The sequence below is a fragment of the Amia ocellicauda genome, chromosome 23 (assembly GCF_036373705.1).
Source record: "Amia ocellicauda isolate fAmiCal2 chromosome 23, fAmiCal2.hap1, whole genome shotgun sequence".
NCBI classification, from domain to species: domain Eukaryota; kingdom Metazoa; phylum Chordata; class Actinopteri; order Amiiformes; family Amiidae; genus Amia; species Amia ocellicauda.
The window spans coordinates 15,700,873-15,722,237 of NC_089872.1; the positions used below are offsets into that span (position 1 = coordinate 15,700,873).

Sequence of the window (21,365 nt, forward strand, 5' to 3'; positions counted from 1 at the left end):
ATCATTCTAAACTCCATGTTCCTCAAGCTATGAAGTCCCTACCGAAACAAGTGATTGTTGACATGGTAGTCTGGATGCAACAATGGTCCACTAGTGCTGTGTCAGTGCTTGAAGAAGAGACAGAAAAAACTGGGAATGTTAATACAAAATAAATAAGCAATATATGTTTCAATGAAATCCTTTTTTTGCAAGGGAAAGATGCAATTGTTATGAATTTGTAAGCTAGCTTACTTTAACGTAATCAATTTGGGACTTTTTCAATCAATCTTCTGGGTGTTTTACTCTTCCTTGGCCTTCATGATGTAGTTTTTGTTAAGAATTGTACTAACCAGCTGTGGAACCTCCCACAGACAGGTGTATTTAACCTGAAATCACGTGACACACCTTAATTGCACAGAGGTGGACTCCATTCAGCTAATTACTTCTAAAGACAACTGGTTTCACCACAGCTCAATCAGGTGTGTCATAGCAAAGGGGGTGATTACTTATGCATTCAATTATTTTCTGTATTGAATTTGTAATTAATTTAGAACAATTTGCAGATTATATTTTTCACTTTGACATTATGGACATTTTCTGTGTTGATCAGTGGCAAAAACTTCTGATTAAATCCATTCTGATTTCATGTTCTAACAATAAAAGTCCAAGGCGGGTGAATACTTTTGAGAGCCACTGTATTTAGCCATAAAATGTGTGTGTCTATTCATACACACATATGAATGATATCATTATACTTAGAATTGTCTTACTTTCTGCTCGATATTATAACTTGGGATCTAGGATTTTCCATGATTGTTAAAATTAAGAATTATTGCTAGAAAAAGATGAGACGTGATTACGTTTTTTGTTTATTAAAGTTTTATTAAACTGTCAAGTCATTTTGTTTTCATAGGTGATTAAACCCAAAAGTATTTTCTATAAGATTCCCTGGGAGACAAACTATTCTGTCGAGTCTTTGACACTTTGTTGCTTGTTAATTATGCATAAATCCTCTGGTATGAATATACTGTACTTTTGACACAGCAGGCCTCCCAAAGCTCAGCTGTTAATTACATTTATTCAGTTGAAGCAAAGGCATATTTCAAATGAAAATGTTTCCAATATGAATTTCAAAGGCCACAGTAAGTTTCCAATGCATTGAAATGTCTAATAAGAAAATTTGTTGTCTGGCATGGCAGGGATATGCAATTTAGTACGAGCAAATGCATATATTCCAAGTGCTTGTACAGATGAGCTATGACAAAGACTATTATGTGTTTCTCACTGAAAGCACACACATCCTGAAAAGCTGAGAAGCATACCCACCATATATCATATATATATATATATACTGCATTTTCTATTTAAGAAGACATTTTAATATAAATCATTCACATACACACACACATCTGATTTAGTCTTACGTTTAGCACATAGTATATTCAGCAGCATTTCAGATTAATATCATCAATATATACATTAGTAGCAGTCTCTTTTAGCTTAAGAGATAGGAGTTGGTAGTTTTGTTGCATATTTTTGTATATTCTGTCCACTATGTCTTTACTTGCAGGGAATTTTGCCATCTGGTATAACAAGGATTTGGATTACACCATAGCTTTTATCTACCTTCCAATCACAAATTATAAAACAATCTCAAAACATTTTGAGGACCAGGCTTTAACCCAAATAATTGTTTTTAATAATAATAATACTATTATAATATTATAATATTGAGTGTAATATTATTATCTGGCTCAATAATAATTAATCCTTAATAGCTTTTAATTGCATGTGGTATGCTTTTTTTATTGGTAATTCTTAGTGCAAATAGCCTACTGACATCTGTGGTTTTACACCTTTCAGCGGTAGGAGACATTCCAGTGTGCTACATTTCATAAATAATTTACACCCCCTTCATTGATTTCTGAAGGTGAAGACATCTTGGGAGTAGAAACTGGAAGGTGTTGAAGCGCTGTCTGTTTATTCCTGATCCCCATTTTAAACTGCTTTGCTCATTAAATGCTGGTATAATTCTGAACAGAAAATTACTACTTATGCCCAGTAGGAAGCTTGCTTTAATGTCAGCTTATCATTATATAGCTTTTTTTAAACTCAAAAGTAGAAGTTTTTTTCATTTATTTTACTTTGTACGTTGAGGCTTTTTTTTTTTTTTTTTTTTTCAACATTTGAAATTGGCCTTTTTATTAAGATTAATAAACAGTTTCACATTAAGGGGGTGCAGTGTCCCCTACTTTAATGTCTCTGTCAACTTAGCTACCTGATACATAATAAACTTCTTTCTCTGGCTTTGTTCCCTGTGCAGCACCATAAAGCTTGTGGTCACAGCTGTCACATTTTGACACTCTAGGAGCAATATAACACCACACTCATAATTACAGAGTCATAGACTGGACACCCACCTGCTACCTCTCAAACTATCACAGCAGTCCTCGCTGCACTGTTTCTAAATGAACTCCTCCCACACATGCAAGCAGGACGTGCGTGTCACTTTACACCAGCAACGTGATTTTCCTTTGTAGTTCAAGGCAATGTTCAATCCAAAGGGGTCCCAATGAAGTGGCTTGTCAACGGTCATATTCAAACAGTTCAATGTGTTGAAGTACGCTTCAGTGTGCTTTGTTGCGATGGGGGAAAATAAAAAGAACAACAAAAAACCAAAAACGTCCAGATTCACTTTTTTTGGAGCAGTTACATCCTCCTTCCAAAGTGTTATTCAACACTTGTTATGCAACAGATTTTACGGGCAGCCTGTGGCATAGTTTTGCAATCTTTAAGAAAAAATGCCATCAATGAATAATTCAGTTCAAGTAATCGGGGAATACAAGATTTTGAAAGGGTGTAAATAATCTTTCTATTCTTAGCACTAGCTCTGAAAAAAATCTGGATGTGATTCTGCGGTGGCTGGAAAAGTTATTTAAGAAAAAAACAAGCTAGGTATTATTTTTCTTTCAGTATCTCTAGGGAGAGCTTTTTGACACGTTTCCCCTCATATAAATGACATACTGTTTTCTTTAGATTATTATTTATTTTATTTTCTGGAGGTGGAATTTCAATTGGAACATTAGTGTTTTAGCATTTTATTTTATTTTCAGTTATTTGTTATTGTCTTCATTTTTATTACCCCTTTTGCCATTCCTCCACTTAATTACCAGTCCTTTTCAACCATATGGTATATTTAATAAAATAATGGGTATCTAAATCATTCTCCTTTGCATGTGTTCTTTTATTTATGTTTTCATTTCTTTGCTTTGCTTGTGTGTATTTGTCTGCCAGAATTATTCATTTACATTTTCAAAGATGAACCAGGGTACCACATTATTTACTTCTTATTGTAGTTTTTGACTTATCTCTCACTTTTTTAATAACTCTGAAGTAATGGATGAACATTTTACAATATATATATAATGCAATTCACAAGCATGTTTTTTATCTAGATACTGCACCTTTGGTAATCATTTACTTTTGAATTGCACATCTTTATTCATATCAACCTAAAGCAATCACAGCTTTCACTTTCCGATATTCTGGGAAGCTGCAAGTGAGCTTAGTAATTAAAAATCTCTTTAACCTCATTACTGTGTGTAGTGGGTTTCCCAACAATGAATTGTAGCATAATACGTACCATTGCACCTTTTCCATTAAGCTTATAATGGCTTAGAGAGAGAGAGGAAATTAAGCTGGGTTCATAAATTGTCTTCCAAGGCAAGGGAAATTATATGTCAGTATAAGTCATTCTGTATACTATATACTATTATATGACGTGCTATATTGAACTGTGTTGTTTTGGCTGCGAATTTATATTCCTATTTAATTGTTCTATAGCATAACAGATTTTTTTGTACTTTTAAAATCAGAATAATAATTCTTTATGAATGAGTTTGTTATACATTCACATTTATTTTCTTATCATTTACACACATATCTGTGTATTTTTCATGTATCCATTTATTTTATTTCCTCACAGATGTCCTGCAGGATTTTCTGGTGACTTTTGTGAAGCTGAAATTAATGAGTGCTTTTCGGGGCCGTGTCTGCATGGTGCGATCTGCCAAGATCTTGTAAATGGATATCGCTGCCACTGTAGACCAGGTAAAGGATGATATTAAAATGTATGATGTATCTTAGCTTCAAAATGACTAAACTGGGCCTTTAAAAACATGCGTGTGATTGATTTTACAGTGCAAAGTCATGACTTATTAAGAAGGCATTTTTATAATGTGTAATGAGATCACCTGAGAACGAGGTAAACTGGAATAACCTTCAGTCAACACACAATGTGGCTTATTCAAGGCTCTCTTACTACCTGATGTTTTTCTTGGGTTGTTTGTCTCCTATTGAGGCTGAGCCCCCAATGAACAACCTCTCCTACCTCGTGTCACACTTAGAAATCAAGGTAATATTTGATGCTAAAATTCAAAAGACAACCTATCTTACCAACGGCAGAGTTGCAATGTTTACAACGATGAAAATAGCCTCCTCAAGAATGTGTTTTTAGCAGTAGAATTGTGTCATTTAGATCCAGGAAAACTATTCTCTGACGCTAAATGAATACTTCAAACTACTGTGGTGCTTTCTAGTACTCAGGGGATCCTAGTATTACAATGCAAACATTCTTCAGAGTGTTTGCAAAGGTATTACAGGTATGCATGTCATTCAGGACTGCAAACTGACAATGTTCTCACTTTGGAGTAATTGAATGTCTCAAGTAAAACAATAAAAAGCATACAAAAAAGAGAACCTCATGGTATGTCAAGCTTCATTAAAATGCATGTTTTATTTTCCCACCCTCTTTTCAGCAACCTCAATTCAGAAGAACTAAAGGCATTTCTCTCTCCTTTCTCATTTTTAACATGCCTACATTTCCTCTGTGAAGAATCAAATCAATGCTAAAGAATTCAGTTCGTATTCACTTCACAGGAGCCGGGCTTATTCACCGCGGTGCTTTATTCCTGACAGGTTGGACAGGCCTTCACTGTGAGGGTGACATCGACGAGTGCCAGCCAGGACCGTGCGACCAGGGGATCTGCGTCCAGAGCGAACCTGGCCACGGCTACACCTGTTTCTGTCGTCCGGGGTTTGTGGTGAGACACGAGTCCCAGTTCTCACACTTGTCTTTAAGATTATAGAATTCTGAAAACAATATGTTACTATTAGACACTTTTTAAGTTGCTCCTTTTTATCTTGTAAATCACAAAACTCCCAGATGGGCAGGCCAGCGTTGCCTCAGTATCTTCCAGCACAGTATTGGAACAGCTGGAAGCAGAGAGATAATTGTTCAGGCCTGTGAACCCGAGGCTTCCTGATTTAGGTGACTTGGGAGACATGCACTTCAGTTTTAATACCTTCCCCGAATGTCTGGTCCTTGCAAATATATTCCACCGATGACACTATTTTTGAAAATCACTGATTAAGCATTATTTTCCACTTATGTCTTGTAAAATTCATGCCACTGTCTTTGTTTGAAGCTGTTCCAGAATGTTTCAGCCTTAAATTAGGGATAGATGTGACAAACTGTTATGTATTATACATCTGCATAACAATAATGTTACAGGTTTTTGCTGCAGGCTTAGAGTTAGATTTGTAAAAGTTTCATGTTAAATGAGGTGAAAAGTGTTTCTTAAGTCTGTCCTGATGGATTTTGATGGAAGTTGGCATAAGGGTTAATCTTGGCCCTATCAATTAGAAAAAACATGAGCTAGCCAGCAATAACATTTACAACTGAGGCCTATATGTGTCTCAAACCCTTTAGGGAAACCCAGTAAAATCTCAAACCTTAAACTCTTCCAGAATTCATACCTCTGATGCATGATCTTATATATGTATTTACTTTTCAATTTTAAGGGGATGAACTGTGAACACAACTATAATGACTGTCTGATACAATCCTGCCCGGATGAGTATAACTGTGTGGATGGCATTAACGACGTCTCCTGCGTTCCTGCCGTCGCCAGCCCTGGCAGCACGGCTGAAAGCGCTCAGACAACACCCTGGAACTCCCTTATCAAACCCACGCCGGTGCTGCTATCCTCAACTATCTCTGAAGGCAGCTTACACAGTGCATACCAATCAGAAGGTAAGGAAAAGGCTTTCAAATCAAAGTATAGTTTCTGAGCAGCTTGACAAATGCTTGAGTAGTTCATAGATATGGAAGCAGCAGCATGAAGGTTAGTTATAAGAATTGCATGGAGGAATAGTAGGAAAGTGAGAAGTGTTATAAACGAAACACTGCATGTTATAAACAGTTATTACAATAGTGTTTGATATAGCTGCGGTCACACTTGATATAAAACTATATTGCTGTATCTATATCTGCAGTGTCTTAAGATAGCAGACATATTGGTCTTTACCTCAGGTTGATGTAATTAAACCATTCAGATTCAATGTAAAAGCATATTTTATACCCTTGATTAGATATTTTAAACCATATTTTATACAGAAAATAGAATAGAGGTTCATTCAGAAAGGTGTGGGTTAGCAACTAATTTGGTATTTCAAAATTAATTCATCTACTGTAACATTTGAAAGATAAAAAGGAGAAATATGAAAGAGTATTCCTATAAATGTAAAAGCGACTAGATTTCAGGTAGCTATTTAATTGCATTCTTTAGTTCCCATTGGTGAAGGCTATTTTTTTATTCCACATTTTTACTAAGGATTAATTCTTTTTAAACAAAATCTTTTCAACTTAGAGGTATGGTTTTCTTTCTAATTCTTTGTGTGCATTTCAAATTCCCTTATTTTATACAAAAAAAAAAAACTGTCCCATTCTCTTCAAAACCCAATTTATCTGCCTTATTTCTTTTCATTAACTTGGTCTTTTTTTAAAACTATTTCATGCTTTAGACCTTTTTGATTCGAGAAGAATCCCTTTGAAAAACATCAGTAATTTCCTTGGCTATTCGAATTACAAAGCCATTGCTATAAACCCTTGGAGATCTATTCTGTGCATTTCATCGCATTTAAAAAGTTATTACATAATAGTCACCTGTCTTTCTTGAAAATCTTGTCTAAATGTCTGTTTTTGGATGAAACCTAAACATTTCAGATGAAGTGTTGTTTTGTCAGAAGTCCAGAAAAATAACCGCTATCGCGTTCAGGTTTGTAGTATCCCATTAGCGTCTGGTTTTTGACTGTTTCTAAGATTACAATTATTAGGATGTCTGTACTGTTCTGTGGGGACTGTTTCATCTAGTGTACCTGCAGAATTTAAAATCCTTGCTTTACTTACAAGTCCATCATTTCAATACAAATCTCTAGCTTTCCAATAGTATTCCATCTTGCAGATAAAACAAATCTGTGTGAATTACAAGTGAAACAGTACATAAACCACAGGATGCAATTATTAAGGAAGTTGTAAACATCACAGAATATTCTGTCTTACTGTCATTTATAAATGGTCAGTTTTGAAAAACATTATTTTCCAGTTGTTTTTCAAGTTCTTTTATGGTACATGAAAAATACCTGGCATATTTTGCTTCCTTTTCATGTCTTTTTATACTCAGGGAACACATTTTATATAAATATTTAGAATAACTGAAAGCAGGCAACTGGCTAATGTTGATGCCACATCATAATGCTTTTCTTAGTCTCTTGTACTTCTATAAAAATAATTAGTCTCAATGGTCCATTACCAGAATGATGTAATTTGTGCAAATGGTTTATCATGATGAATGGACATTACCTTTGTGCTAATAACTTTACCTTTAAGTTGTGGTGTTGCTGTTGATTTTTATTATGAATACTGTCTTATGCAAATGGTGACTAATGGTGCAATGAAAGCGAGAACAGGGAGATAATATTGTACTCGATTGAAGAAATTGATTTCTTTTTCTTCTTCAGGAACATGATTCCACTAATTCAGAACGGAATGTATTTCCACGTGCTGTCGAGGCTGTTTGCCTTTGATCCTGATGTTAGATTATTAGTGGTGTTCAGTCACATGTGCTCGCTCCTTGACTCTTGATCTATTCCCTTTTCTCCGTCTTTAACCCTTCTTAAGTGGTTAGGGTTATTATTCCACTGAAGCTTCAATTCTCTTGTATTCATACTTTTTCCATATGAAAAACCATCAGTAATTTGAAATGCTGTCATAAGACTTGAGAAATATAATTAATTTTGCTCAACACAGGGTTTATCATTTGTCCATTTTGGTTTGTCACTTGAAAGTAATAGCCCTGAGCTGGCTAAAGATGGGGGCCGTTGATGGATTTCAAGAAAAAACAGTATAACATTAAAGGATCTATCAAAGGGTGAATTGAGACTATCCCAATGAACACCCGAATAATGAAAATACCTTCCTTTTAAAGATCTGTATCTATGTATGTAGGAAGCCGTTATTATAGGTTATGGAATATGATTCAAGAAGGTATTCCATCATACCTATTCATACATTGATCTGTGTTTGTAATGAGCATTACATTCTCAAAAGGAGACGCGCTTTCCTGTGTTTGTCAGAGTATTATTATTATATATTTTTTAGAATACATATTCCTAATACACCGTGATAAGTGATTAGAAAATATTGCATTATTGTTCTATGTCTTCCATCTGTGAAAGTCAGATTTCCACTTAGCATCGCAGTTATAGTGGTTTCTACTTTATATTTTTCACTTTGATTCAATAACGCAATTTGATTTCAGTGCGAAAAGCATTTGCATTTACTCTGCTCTTGAGGTCACTAAAATTGCACTTAAACTTTTATTAGCAGTTTGATTTACATAGTTGTATTTATCCACTATGTACCAAAAAGAGGTGACAGAGTAGTTTTCTCTTTTATTTACCCATATACAACACTTTTAATAACTGACTGAATTTCACTTATTGACACTTTTTGTAATATATTAAAATAATGTAATGTATATGTGTTTTTTTTCTTAGTCACTTAACATATAGAAATTGACCATTCTGCATTACTGACCACTCAACTTTTACACAAGCATCCAACTAGTCACAAATCAGAATTTTAGGCTGATTTCTAAAACCTTTTGATTTTCGGTTTCTTTGCTCACTTAATTAAGGAGTCACTCTTTCTCAAGTCTGTCTGTTCCACAAATATGTTAATTTCAGTCTCAAATTGACCATTTTATAATCAGTTAAACATATGTATATAATTAAATGTAGGTATCCAAATTGGCCTTTTAAGTAAAATGCATTTTGCACCACTATCAGCCTAGAAACCAGCAGCTTGTGGTGGTAATTTAAAATGGGAAATGATGCTGAATTTGCTCATTCCTACTCTGTAACATTAACAGACCTCATTTTTTTGTTTCAAAACATGATGGTGTGAATTACACTTTGGTGGAAAATCCTTGATATATCTGGCACAAAGCCTTTTTAATCCGCAGATCTTTAAAAACAGTCTGTTTATGTCCCCGCAGGAACATCACAATTACTGAAACACCAGACAGTTACTTTGGCTGTCACAGACTCAATTTCATCAATTAACAGTGTGTTAGACATCCAGATTAAATTAAACCGTAGCATCGTGCTGACTGAAGGATTCCATTTGACTATTGCTTCAGATAGCCTAGCATCCCCTCTCAGCGGGACTCTACGAGTATGGGATGAACACCATATATTTCTTTTCTCATGTTCAAGGGACAAAGCTCAAGCCTTATATAACCCTTGTCGTCTTTTATTTCCATTCCAACACAGTTAATGAGTTTTAGCTTCTAATTTCTTCACATTATTAGAACACAAAATAAAAACCTCAGTTCAGTGATTATCCAAGATAACTATGGTACATTCAAAGAAAACTACAATACCAGTCCTGAATAGTCTCATTCTGCCATATTGACAATGTCTTGTATGTATTCAGCATCAGTTATGTAGGGATATTAACCAATTCATTCCATGACTATGAAGTTTTAAAGCTTTACATACATTCTGTCCATGTTTTAACATAAGTCAAGTGTAGGAATTTCCTCCCAGCAGAGGAAATCTATTTGTTTTAATCAGTTTAATCCTGTAACCAATGCTTATTTGTCCAAAACCCTGCAATCAGAATATCACACCTTTTATTCATTTAAGTCTTTGTGGGCAATTCATCCAAGAACCTGATAGCCATTCTCCAAATGACGCTTCACATTTGCATTCATGCTTAGCTTTCCAAGACCCATTATTAAGACAGCTCTTCTGTTTGTTACAGACGCATTATTTAGCATTTCAGATGAGGAAAATGGGTTCCTCTTTAAAGGTGGATATCGTGGTGCATAGCTCCTTCTCAAGTGATAAGATCATTAACACACTAGAACAACTCAATTGGACAAGTATGGATCTGCATCCAAAGGGTGAGATGTCTGGGTCAAGTGTCTACTTTGCCAGATTGCAGACGGTGTCTAAAATGCACACAGTGATTACTCAAAATCATCCATTATCACCCAAGTCTATAATTTTCTCTTTCTCATCAATTTACTGCTGATGTATCATGATCATATTTCTGTTTGTTTTAACCAGGTTTATTGCAATGAGAGTGGCTATTAAATTTGTACGTAGAGCATGGTGAATAGTAGCCAGTAATTTGTACAGTTCTGCAACAATTTAAAATCAATAGAGTTGGCAATGGGGATAGCCTGGTAACTGGAGAACATTGGCAGAGATCAAACCAGTGCAGTTTATCAGAGCTGGTATTTTATCTCAAGTGCAAAATGTAGGACTATTTGGGAGCAATACGTCAAGAAACGTTTGAAAAGCGATCTTAAATCAAAGCATAGATACACATGCATTTTTTCTGGCAGGTATTGAGTTCTACATTAAAAGTTATTAATATTGATGAGATCAATTAATGTGAAAAATTATCCATTCGTTCTGTCATTGTGATAATGTGACAGAACTTAATTGAAGGTCATGCACTTACAGGTTCAGATATATATTAGATCAGAAGTTTTGTGCTTTATTTATCTTTTTATTTTGTATGGACCCTTTAAATCCTAACTTCAAAGCTGGATTTAATACTGCATGTGCTATAAGGCTGGTTCTTTCTGTATGTCTTGAATAATGCAGACCAGTAACAGTAACGATGCACGTTTTCTGAACAAATATATTGCATTCTATAGTAAGAGCGTTTAGAAGAATTGATGTCCAACCTCATGGCAAATGTGATAGTGCTGAACACAATACATCGCAAGCTGAAAGAAACCTAAAACCCAACCCTGTAGGAGGAAAGCTCGTGGAAGATAAGCCACAATCCTGCGACCTTTACTCGAGTGATCAACATACTATAGCCAGACCTGTTATCTCGGACTGTCAAGTGTGACAGAGGTGAAATGACATAAGCTGTGCCCCTCCAAATCAAATTGTTTGAAAGAAGGGAAGAGATCACCAGATGTGCACAGTGCATTATAGGATGCTCCGTGTATTTTAATTGATATAAATTCATGTCTGAAGATGAACCAAGTTATGCTAGCCCTTATTCTACAATTCAGTGACTTTTTATATACAGTATAATACATATATGTATTTATTTCTGTTTACTTGGGGAAGTCATTGAATCACATGAAACACCAACACTGATTTGAATATGAAGTTTTGGGGTTATATTTAGAGTTATCTCCCGCTCTCTTTTCTTCTGTTTGTGGAATCAATGCTGTAGTTTTGACCCAGATAGCATTTCTTTCATGTAACCGATCACATGATTCTTTGATTCTAATACATGTCACCAGAGACCTATGGTTAAACTACAGCACTTAAAAATACTACTCAATCTTTTATGAGTTGTTTATTGTTTATTTACTATTAAAATAAATGCAACATTGTTACCCAGAGTGTATATATATCCGAATGGCATGAGATTTGCAACGTGAAAACAAGCTCTAGGGCTGACCAAGTCTTACACACAAACCACCCTGCTGTTTGAGGTCAGTCAGTTTCTCTTACCTATAGACATCTGCACTGGATTTATTTTAAAACCAAACTGTAATTTTCTGACTGCATCGATTTGCTTTTTGGGAAGGTTATGCATGTCTTTCAGAAAGTGTATTTTAACATTGTGTGTGTTGTGCAGGTGTTTGATAGTTAAAAAAAACACTATTTGGAAAATTGGCAACTAAATAATGCCTCTCCTATTTTACTCTGTTGAACCCTTCAATATGAAGTCAAATCTCTGCAACCGAGAGCTCCTTGCTTGTGGAGAAATTGATTTGGCTTTCACTGCTGTGATGTCTCAGCACCTCAAGTGAAGGAGATTTGTTTTTTAAAAGCCACCACACAAACATATAGCGATTACAAAATGCTCCTTGATGTAAATATGATCTTTGAAATGTATGCTTTTTGTGTTTAATCTATGCTTTAATCACTGTATATAATGCAATACAAGCAGTGGACAATCATAACAGGCATATTCAAATAATAATAACATTTAGACACAATCTGGTTTTGTTCAACTGTTATTCTTATTCGAAAATTATATCAATACAAATAGAATACATTTACATTGGTGTCAGAGGATGCCAAACTGTTACAGCAGGCTAAGGGAGAAAGGGAGGCAGATTTGGAGGAAACAACCAGCAGGTGAGAGACTTGCAGAAATACTTTAGATGAATCAATGAATAATAAGAGAAACCAATCATGAATTGATTCAAATTAAAGTAACAAGCTTTGAATAATTCATAATGATTTCAATAATTTGTCTCCCATTACTTTGTGCTGATTTGCATGGAAAAGCATTCATTATATCACATATTATATATATATATACAGTGAGGGGAAAAAAGTATTTGATCCCCTGCTGATTTTGTACGTTTGCCCACTGACAAAGAAATGATCAGTCTATAATTTAAATGGTAGGTGTATTTTAACAGTGAGAGACAGAATAACAACAAAAAAATCCAGAAAAACACATTTCAAAAAAGTTATAAATTGATTTGCATGTTAATGAGGGAAATAAGTATTTGATCCCTTCGACTTAGTACTTGGTGGCAAAACCCTTGTTGGCAATCACAGAGGTCAGACGTTTCTTGTAGTTGGCCACCAGGTTTGCACACATCTCAGGAGGGATTTTGTCCCACTCCTCTTTGCAGATCCTCTCCAAGTCATTAAGGTTTCGAGGCTGACGTTTGGCAACTCGAACCTTCAGCTCCCTCCACAGATTTTCTATGGGATTAAGGTCTGGAGACTGGCTAGGCCACTCCAGGACCTTAATGTGCTTCTTCTTGAGCCACTCCTTTGTTGCCTTGGCTGTGTGTTTGGGGTCATTGTCATGCTGGAATACCCATCCACGACCCATTTTTAATGCCCTGGCTGAGGGAAGGAGGTTCTCACCCAAGATTTGACGGTACATGGCCCCGTCCATCGTCCCTTTGATGCGGTGCAGTTGTCCTGTCCCCTTAGCAGAAAAACACCCCCAAAGCATAATGTTTCCACCTCCATGTTTGACGGTGGGGATGATGTTCTTGGGGTCATTCCTCCTCCTCCAAACATGGCAAGTTGAGTTGATGCCAAAGAGCTCGATTTTGGTCTCATCTGACCATAACACTTTCACCCAGTTCTCCTCTGAATCATTCAGATGTTCATTGGCAAACTTCAGACGGGCCTGTACATGTGCTTTCTTGAGCAGGGGGACCTTGCGGGCGCTGCAGGATTTCAGTCCTTCACGGCGTAGTGTGTTACCAATTGTTTTCTTGGTGACTATGGTCCCGCTGCCTTGAGATCATTAACAAGATCCTCCCGTGTAGTTCTGGGCTGATTCCTCACCGTTCTCATGATCATTGAAACTCCACGAGGTGAGATCTTGCATGGAGCCCCAGACCGAGGGAGACTGACAGTTATTTTGTGTTTCTTCCATTTGCGAATAATCGCACCAACTGTTGTCACCTTCTCACCAAGCTGCTTGGCGATGGTCTTGTAGCCCATTCCAGCCTTGTGTAGGTATACAATCTTGTCCCTGACATCCTTGGACAGCTCTTTGGTCTTGGCCATGGTGGAGAGTTTGGAATCTGATTGATTGATTGCTTCTGTGGACAGGTGTCTTTTATACAGGTAACAAGCTGAGATTAGGAGCACTCCCTAGCAAATCATTTTATAACTTTTTTGAAATGTGTTTTTCTGGATTTTTTTGTTGTTTTTCTGTCTCTCACTGTTAAAATACACCTACCATTAAAATTATAGGCTGATCATTTCTTTGTCAGTGGACAAACGTACAAAATCAGCAGGGGATCAAATACTTTTTTCCCTCACTGTGTGTGTGTGTATATATATATATATATATATATATATATATATATATACACACACAACTGTTCTTAAAATATGCACATTCTATAATTTAACTTAAATCTGCACTTGACCCAAAGACCTCAGAGGACAGTTGTTTGCAATATTTTTTCTTCTCATGCTTAAATTGTATAAGTAAATATGGGCTCCATTATATTCAGTGTTGTTTTTTTAATTGAATATGGTGAACCAATAGACTTTATTGTTCATGAACCCACACTAGTTTATAAAGCATGGATAAGTAATTGTCTTCTTACATTAAGAAGTCATCACAGTGCAACATACCAGACCTCTTACATAAATTATCTACCTTCCATTTAAGATATTTTTCTTTCTAAGTGTGAAAATGTAAGTGAAAATTGTTTGAACATACGATATAATAATTTCAGACACATTTTGTGTGGCAATTCTTTTTTAAAAACAATTTTAAAAATTATAAAGTTAAGCTTCTTATGCTTAAGTGAGTAAAAAAGTGATTAACTAAATCCATCAAATCCAATACTATTAAACTAATATTGAACATGATGCACGATGACTAATTTTTGGCAAAGCAATACCAAACCAGAGCCGGTGCACCACTTTAATGATTTCTTCTCAAATTGTAGCTGACAGCTAAGGTAGGGTAAAGTGTGTTGCACAGATCATTATGAGGGTTTCAGTTACCCAAAGGCAAATTGGAGAACTGTAGATGAAAAGAAATGTATTCACTCAGAACGATCAATTGGCTCTCTGAGATTTGGGATTTGTCTTTCAGTACCTTGGTAAATGAGGATGTAAATATCTGAAATGAGATGCTTACTAGATAGTGGACCTGAGGTTTTTCCTACAATGTGTTGTGTGTGTACATACATACAAGTATTATAGTATAAACTAGTATTTTGCAGTGATGACACTACCTCTAATTAGGGTGTAGAAACTCCCCACATCAGGAGACCAGTATTTTAGCAAAATTGATATATACATCTCTATGAGGATTGAAGCTGGGGTCTGACTGCATATGCCACATACAGGTATTTATGGTAACCAAAAGTATAGGATCATTCATTCTGAATCTAAAGAGGAATATGAAAAATCTTCTGTCGTGTTTTTAACCCTTACTGGGTTGCATGACTTTACATTCTCTGCAGTTCTTCTCACTGTCACCTCTATGCCTTTGACCCCTGTCATGTATTTCTGACTGATGTTATGCTTCTCCAACCTACTTGTTCTTTTTATTCTTTAAAAACGTGCGTCTTATTTTCATTTCACTCATAACTCATTGTTTTTAGTATGTTTGGCAGTGATCTCACTTCATAAGGATGAGGATTCTTGTGTCTGTTTGTTTTGTAAGTACACCAGATGTACCCTTTAACTAAAACATGTTTTTATTCTAATGTACAATATAAAAACGCTAATGCGTAAGGGAACGCAAAATAGACGACTGTAGGAATCAACTACAGAAAACATTAAAAACGAATCTCCCTTGAGAAACGTAACTGTTATTGACACTAAACCATTGAGTGTGCAGCTTATTATTTTTTATACCCTAACTATAAAGCATAAAGGATTCAGCATGCATCCACTTATATAAAATATGTATTAATACTGATGTTCTTTCATACATCCTTGTCATTTTAATGACTTGAACAGATCTTAGTCTCCCCAATCGTTGCTATTTTGAAGCAGTCCTCTTGTATTAGCAGTGAACAACACAGAGGAATTCAGATATAATGGGAGTGCTGTCGTCACATGAACCATTTTATTCTGTGAAACCAGCCATACACTAACTTCCAGTGAGTACAGATCATAAAAGAGTTGTGCAAGGATTATTTTACCCGGGGGGAGGGGACACTGACCAGATGTAGCTGCTAATTACTGTAGCAGCTGAGATTCTAACGTCAGCAAATAAATATATTGTTCTAGTACCAGAAGAAGCCATTTTATTTGAACAGCACAGTACTTTAAAATGCAAACTGGTGACTTATTTTTGTAAGCCACTCCTCTCGTTGTATCAACTTCTGTCCTGTCCATTCCAGGTAAACGGGATCTTTACGGCTAATTTTGTGGGTTAATCTTTGCCTTGCCCTGCTTAGAAATGGTCATATAGGATATTTGTGGCCGAAAACCTTTCCTGCTGAAAGATATGAATGCATAATATTTCAAATATTATTTCATCACATGAATTTACAAACACTCCATTTATATTTCAAATGAGAAGACTAACGAATGCAATAAATAAGTATTGGTTTTCTAGCTGAAACAACCACTGCATTCATGAATCTCTCTTCTGACTGTGGCTGCAGCGTTTTTCCCGGTACTCTCAATTAGTTTTGAAGCAATGGAAATCTCTCCTGAAATGTCCTGTAATTGCTTGCTGACACGGTTGATAAAAAACAGGATATCATGCCAAACGATGAGGCATGTAATAAACTTGTACTTGTACTAAATTTCTTTAAGCATGGCCTTTGTCTCTGCATAGATTGCAACATTCATAAGCTTTCCAGCCTGTAGTAAAGCAATCTAAATCATAATACTGGTAGAATGGCACTTTGAAAATAGGGAAATCTCAGATTGCAATTGAGAAAGTTGCAGATGTAGGACAAATGTTGAAAAGATTTTTTTAAACATGACTTTACTTTAGTTGCTTAGTCACTATGTCCCAGTACCTATGTAATGTACTATGTAATGGATTATCGAGTCTAGTTTTATGAACCTGTCTCCATCAACGTCTGTCATTTTTCATCCGTTCCCCTTGCACATCTATTTCCAGAGTGTTGTCCCCTGCTTGTAAATGAGTCGCAAGCGTTACCTGAAGCGGGCTTAATTTTGATTTACTGGAGATTATCCAAAGCATAATTGTTCTCCTCATTTGTACCCAATTGTGAAATAGATATATTGAATGTTTAAATAGACCACACTGTTAGGAAAAGGGATCAGACACAAGACATAATCTATTTGAGTCCATCAGCCAAAGCAGTAAGCAAATATACGTTGATTTAAACATAAAAATAAACTGATCATTCCAAACCGACCACAGACTTGTAATAAAAAGAAGGTAACCTTTATCTTTATCCTAGATTTTATCAAGATATCGCTCCAAAGTGTGGGTAGGCAATAGCATATAATTGTTCTCTTATATAATTCAACTTAATGTGGAATAACACCATTTGAAGTAAAGACTTATACCAGATACACGCAGGTGAATCAAAATGAAATTATCTGCTCCCAAGACATATCCCTTTCTCATTAGCACTGGTCTTTGACATGATAAAAAAAAAAATGTATTAGGTAGTTCAATATTATTAACTAATGTGGGACAGTGAAATGTTAATTTAGTCATGAGTCAGTGCTGAGAGAAATAAAATCCCCAAGAAGCTTCCACTTGCTTCGATCTATAGCTTCTCTTTGCCATGTTCTGCCTGCAAAGTTTATTTCATCTTCCCATCTGTTATGTGGTCATCTTCTAGGTATTTGTTCCTCTCTTGCGATCCATTCGATAGCATCCTTTGTCCGTTGTTGATCTGTTCTTCTTCCAGTGTGTCCAGCCCATTGCCATTTGAACATGTTCACTCTTTCAATTATGTCATTCCATTCATCCATTCATGTCTTTGTGTATCTCTTCTTATTCCAAGCAAACATCGTACCGTGCTTCTTTGTGTCGTCCGCAGTTGAAATCAAAGAGGCCATCAGGATGTTGGGGTTGGGGGTCAAAACTTTGCTTTTGAAAATGTGAGACGTCAGCATGACGATGAAGTGAGCTCTGATGAGTTCTTTCTTCTTGAGGCAATTGGAAAAGTTGTTGGTTGTGAGAATATGAAATTGACTGCTCATACGGGCAGCTCTGAGCAGCATTGAACTCGTATCATGCTTTGTTGATAGTGGGATTAAACTTGATAAATGTTACCCTCCTTTCAGCCCCGGCCAGGATAGTTACACTGTCAAATTTATCTCCTTTTCTGAGGAATGAATTATTAGAGAAAAGAATGGGATAGATATGGACAAATAATGTCAGCACTAAAGCATATTCCACTTGGCTGTGAATCCCAGCAGCTGAAACATGGTATTGTTCAGGAGGCAAGTGTATATGATTTTGATTGACATCAATGGGGATCGGAACTTGTGATGGCATTGACTATGTAGTCATGTCTGATTTAATTAAATGTTTCAACTACAGTAATGAAGGCCACACTATTAAACATTGCCCTGTAAATGAATGGGATGGAGGTGAGCCAGTGTGGAACTGGGGGGTAAATGGATTCAGAGAGGGCAGGCCAAGCAGACCAGGCCAGTGAGTGGTGGGGAAAAAGCGCACTCAAAAATCGTGCAGCCTGTGAGACGGATGAGACAGTGTGTTCACAGTCTGGCTCAAATGCTGTTATGCCGTGAAGTGTACAAGCTGAGACTGGATGCAGGTGACAGCTCGAAGTCTGACAGTGAGGGGGGGCAGTCTCTCTGACTCCTCCATTGCTGTGGAAACCTCTGATGCAGAGAATAAGAGGGAGGTTTAGTCCGCAGGTTATTAAGGAGTTTCTATATTAAACAGGGTAAAAGACGTATTAGTGTTGAAGATTATTTCCCCTATCAAGCTTTCTTAGTTCATAACAGTCTGTATATTAAAATATGTGTTCAAGTGAAAAATAATAGTAATGGGTAAATACTTAAAGTTCCTCCCAATGCACACACAAAACGCACTTGGCTTAAACAGTTGACACGTGTCAGTTTATGGAAAATTAACATAATTATTGTCCTTTTTTTTTTTTTTTTCTCAGATACAGATTTCAACTATGTACACTATTCCGGAAGCTCTTACATGGAATTTGATGGCATTGAACTTGGCCCCCACTGGAATATTTCATTGCGATTTTACACCCAAGGTCCCGAAGGAATCATTTTTTACATAGATCAAGGAACACTCACAAGTGATTTATTTTTCATTATGCTTGTAATCGAGCAAGGCAATCTACAGGTAAGGCATATCTTAGTTTTCACCACAGCTAGTTATTTATCCTGATACTTTGCACATTCCTTCATGTTAAAACACCTTGTCATTATCACCTGCCAATAGCACAGAGTAATATTCTTACTTGATGTCAGTTGATGCTGAAAAATATTTGCTATATCATGTCCCTGGTGATAGTGCTGATGATGATTTGGAAGTGTTGACCTTTGTATAAGAAGAAAGTTTGTTCAGAATTGTGTCCTGAAACATCTGTCCAACCCCAAGGTGTTTGTGAACAGCATCGTATACTTTGTTACATGGTAAATTTTATTCAAAGTGAAAATCATTAATAATATAAGCCATTCTTTTATTTCAGTATTACTTCTCCTGCAGCCAGGAAGAGATGATAAAAAACCTAAATACAACAGTTCGGGCTGACACTGGGATTGAGTACATGGTTTATATCAGGTTTGTTCACGTTTCTTGTTAATATTTCAGGTTTGTCAACTGCAACACTGCCACAACCTAATCCCTTCAGTAAATAAATACATAATGAAATACAAAATAACATGTTCAGCTGTTTCAGGTTTGTCATTCATGATTTGGGGAATGGTTGACATTTTGATGTACCACTATCCCGAGTTTCAAAACTCCTACTTTTCTGTATATATCTTGTTATATTTATTAAATTATTTAACCAGTCATGTTTTTGTAAGATGAAAAAAGGGGGAAGAAATGAAATTCCAGGACTGCTGAAAATGCAACTCCAGCAAAACCCCAATCACTGCTGTTTTTGCCTGTCCTTAAAAGACTGTATGAAAGCAGGCCATACCCAGAGCAAAGAGAGAGGGGGGGGGGGGAATGCTTTGGATTTCACTTCAACCAAAACAAATTCTTTGTAACTGTCTGGCTGCGAGGATTTTTGTGCTCACTGTCATCCTGAAACTGAAGGTACCTCAGAGGAAATCTCAGGTTCACAGCATACTGCATCATTCCTCAATCTTATTATAGGTATGGCTGAAGCTTTTAATATATCTCTACACCAAAGACGATTTTCTATACGTTTAATGGGAATCCACTGAGGTTAGGTTTCAAGGACTCCCAGTGCATCGTACCCTCTGGCAAAGGGCCAGGCAGCTGTGGCAGACTGCTTCTAAATTAACTGCTTTTTCATACCAGCTCCAAAGGAAGATTTTAGAGCTATGTTTATGCCCCCAAGTGTTGAACCAGTGATTGTTACAATGGATGGATTCTAGGCCGAACAAATCATTGCAGATTGCTTCCTCAAACCCCTCCTCTCCACGTAGGGAGTTAAGGTATCAGGAGGCATGGAGTTATCACATCTGTGGACCAAGTACCCTCCAGCTGCAGATAGTTAGCTATGGTTCATACTTAGGTAATTATCTGCCTCCCCTGTTGTTTCGAGCTTGAGAATTAGCTTTGGAAATCTCCCAAGGCCATGGGATGTCTTTGGAACAGCATTGAAGACCAGCTAGATGTCTTGAAATTGGAGGTAAAGGAAGCATGCAATGAAATACAAATGAAGTTTGGCTCTAAAGCCAAACCTGAGCAAGTTATTGTATCTCACTTTTTTAATGTAAGAAATAGCAGGGTATTTGAATCTTCAAACTGACCCATCAAACCAGGTTTCCCTCCAAGCAACTTCAGGTTGTCCTGTTGCACATGAATGTGAAAGAAAATGTTCATGTGCTCTTTGCAAAACCCAATGAATGCCATCCACAACAGGCAGCCGTTTCTAGGTAATTTACATTGCATTACAGTCCATGTTTCCAAGGCAATTTGTTGTTTTGCTGTGAATTATCTTGGAGGCAATTGCAATTAAGGCATACATTAGGTAGTCTCTCTTTTAGTGTCATTTATTTTTTACCAGTGTATGAAAGACCGTTAGAGCGGTCAACCAGCCAGGCACTTAAAACATACAGATGCATCTTTAAGTTGAACTACTGCAAAGCAATTATTAAAATGTGAAACAATGAACGGAGCATCAGTTGAACTGAAACAAATATTTACCGTGATGTTTTTTCCTTCAGACTTAACTTGACAAAGAGTCAACAGTGCACAGAGTTCGAGTTAGGATAATCTATTGTTTAACTTCTCATTCCTTTTATGATTTATTCAATTAATAAACAATCACTTTGGATTTAATCAAAATGTAGATTATGAATTGCTGTGTTTGGATGAATTTTTAAACCCTTTTACTACAAAACCACATGTGAAA

The 21,365-nt window shown here is 36.3% G+C and overlaps 1 protein-coding gene across 1 annotated transcript in view; it reads left to right on the forward strand.

Moving 5' to 3' along the window:
* Window positions 1–21,365, forward strand: part of eys (eyes shut homolog) — a 215,284-nt gene that overhangs the window by 103,984 nt on the left and 89,935 nt on the right. Inside the window, exons 26-33 of the mRNA XM_066696777.1 lie at window positions 3,965–4,089; window positions 4,957–5,081; window positions 5,842–6,073; window positions 9,378–9,556; window positions 10,148–10,289; window positions 17,820–17,886; window positions 18,907–19,153; window positions 19,503–19,594. Of these exons, the coding sequence (XP_066552874.1) occupies window positions 3,965–4,089; window positions 4,957–5,081; window positions 5,842–6,073; window positions 9,378–9,556; window positions 10,148–10,289; window positions 17,820–17,886; window positions 18,907–19,153; window positions 19,503–19,594 (1,209 nt within the window). The remainder of the gene's footprint in view (window positions 1–3,964; window positions 4,090–4,956; window positions 5,082–5,841; window positions 6,074–9,377; window positions 9,557–10,147; window positions 10,290–17,819; window positions 17,887–18,906; window positions 19,154–19,502; window positions 19,595–21,365) is intronic.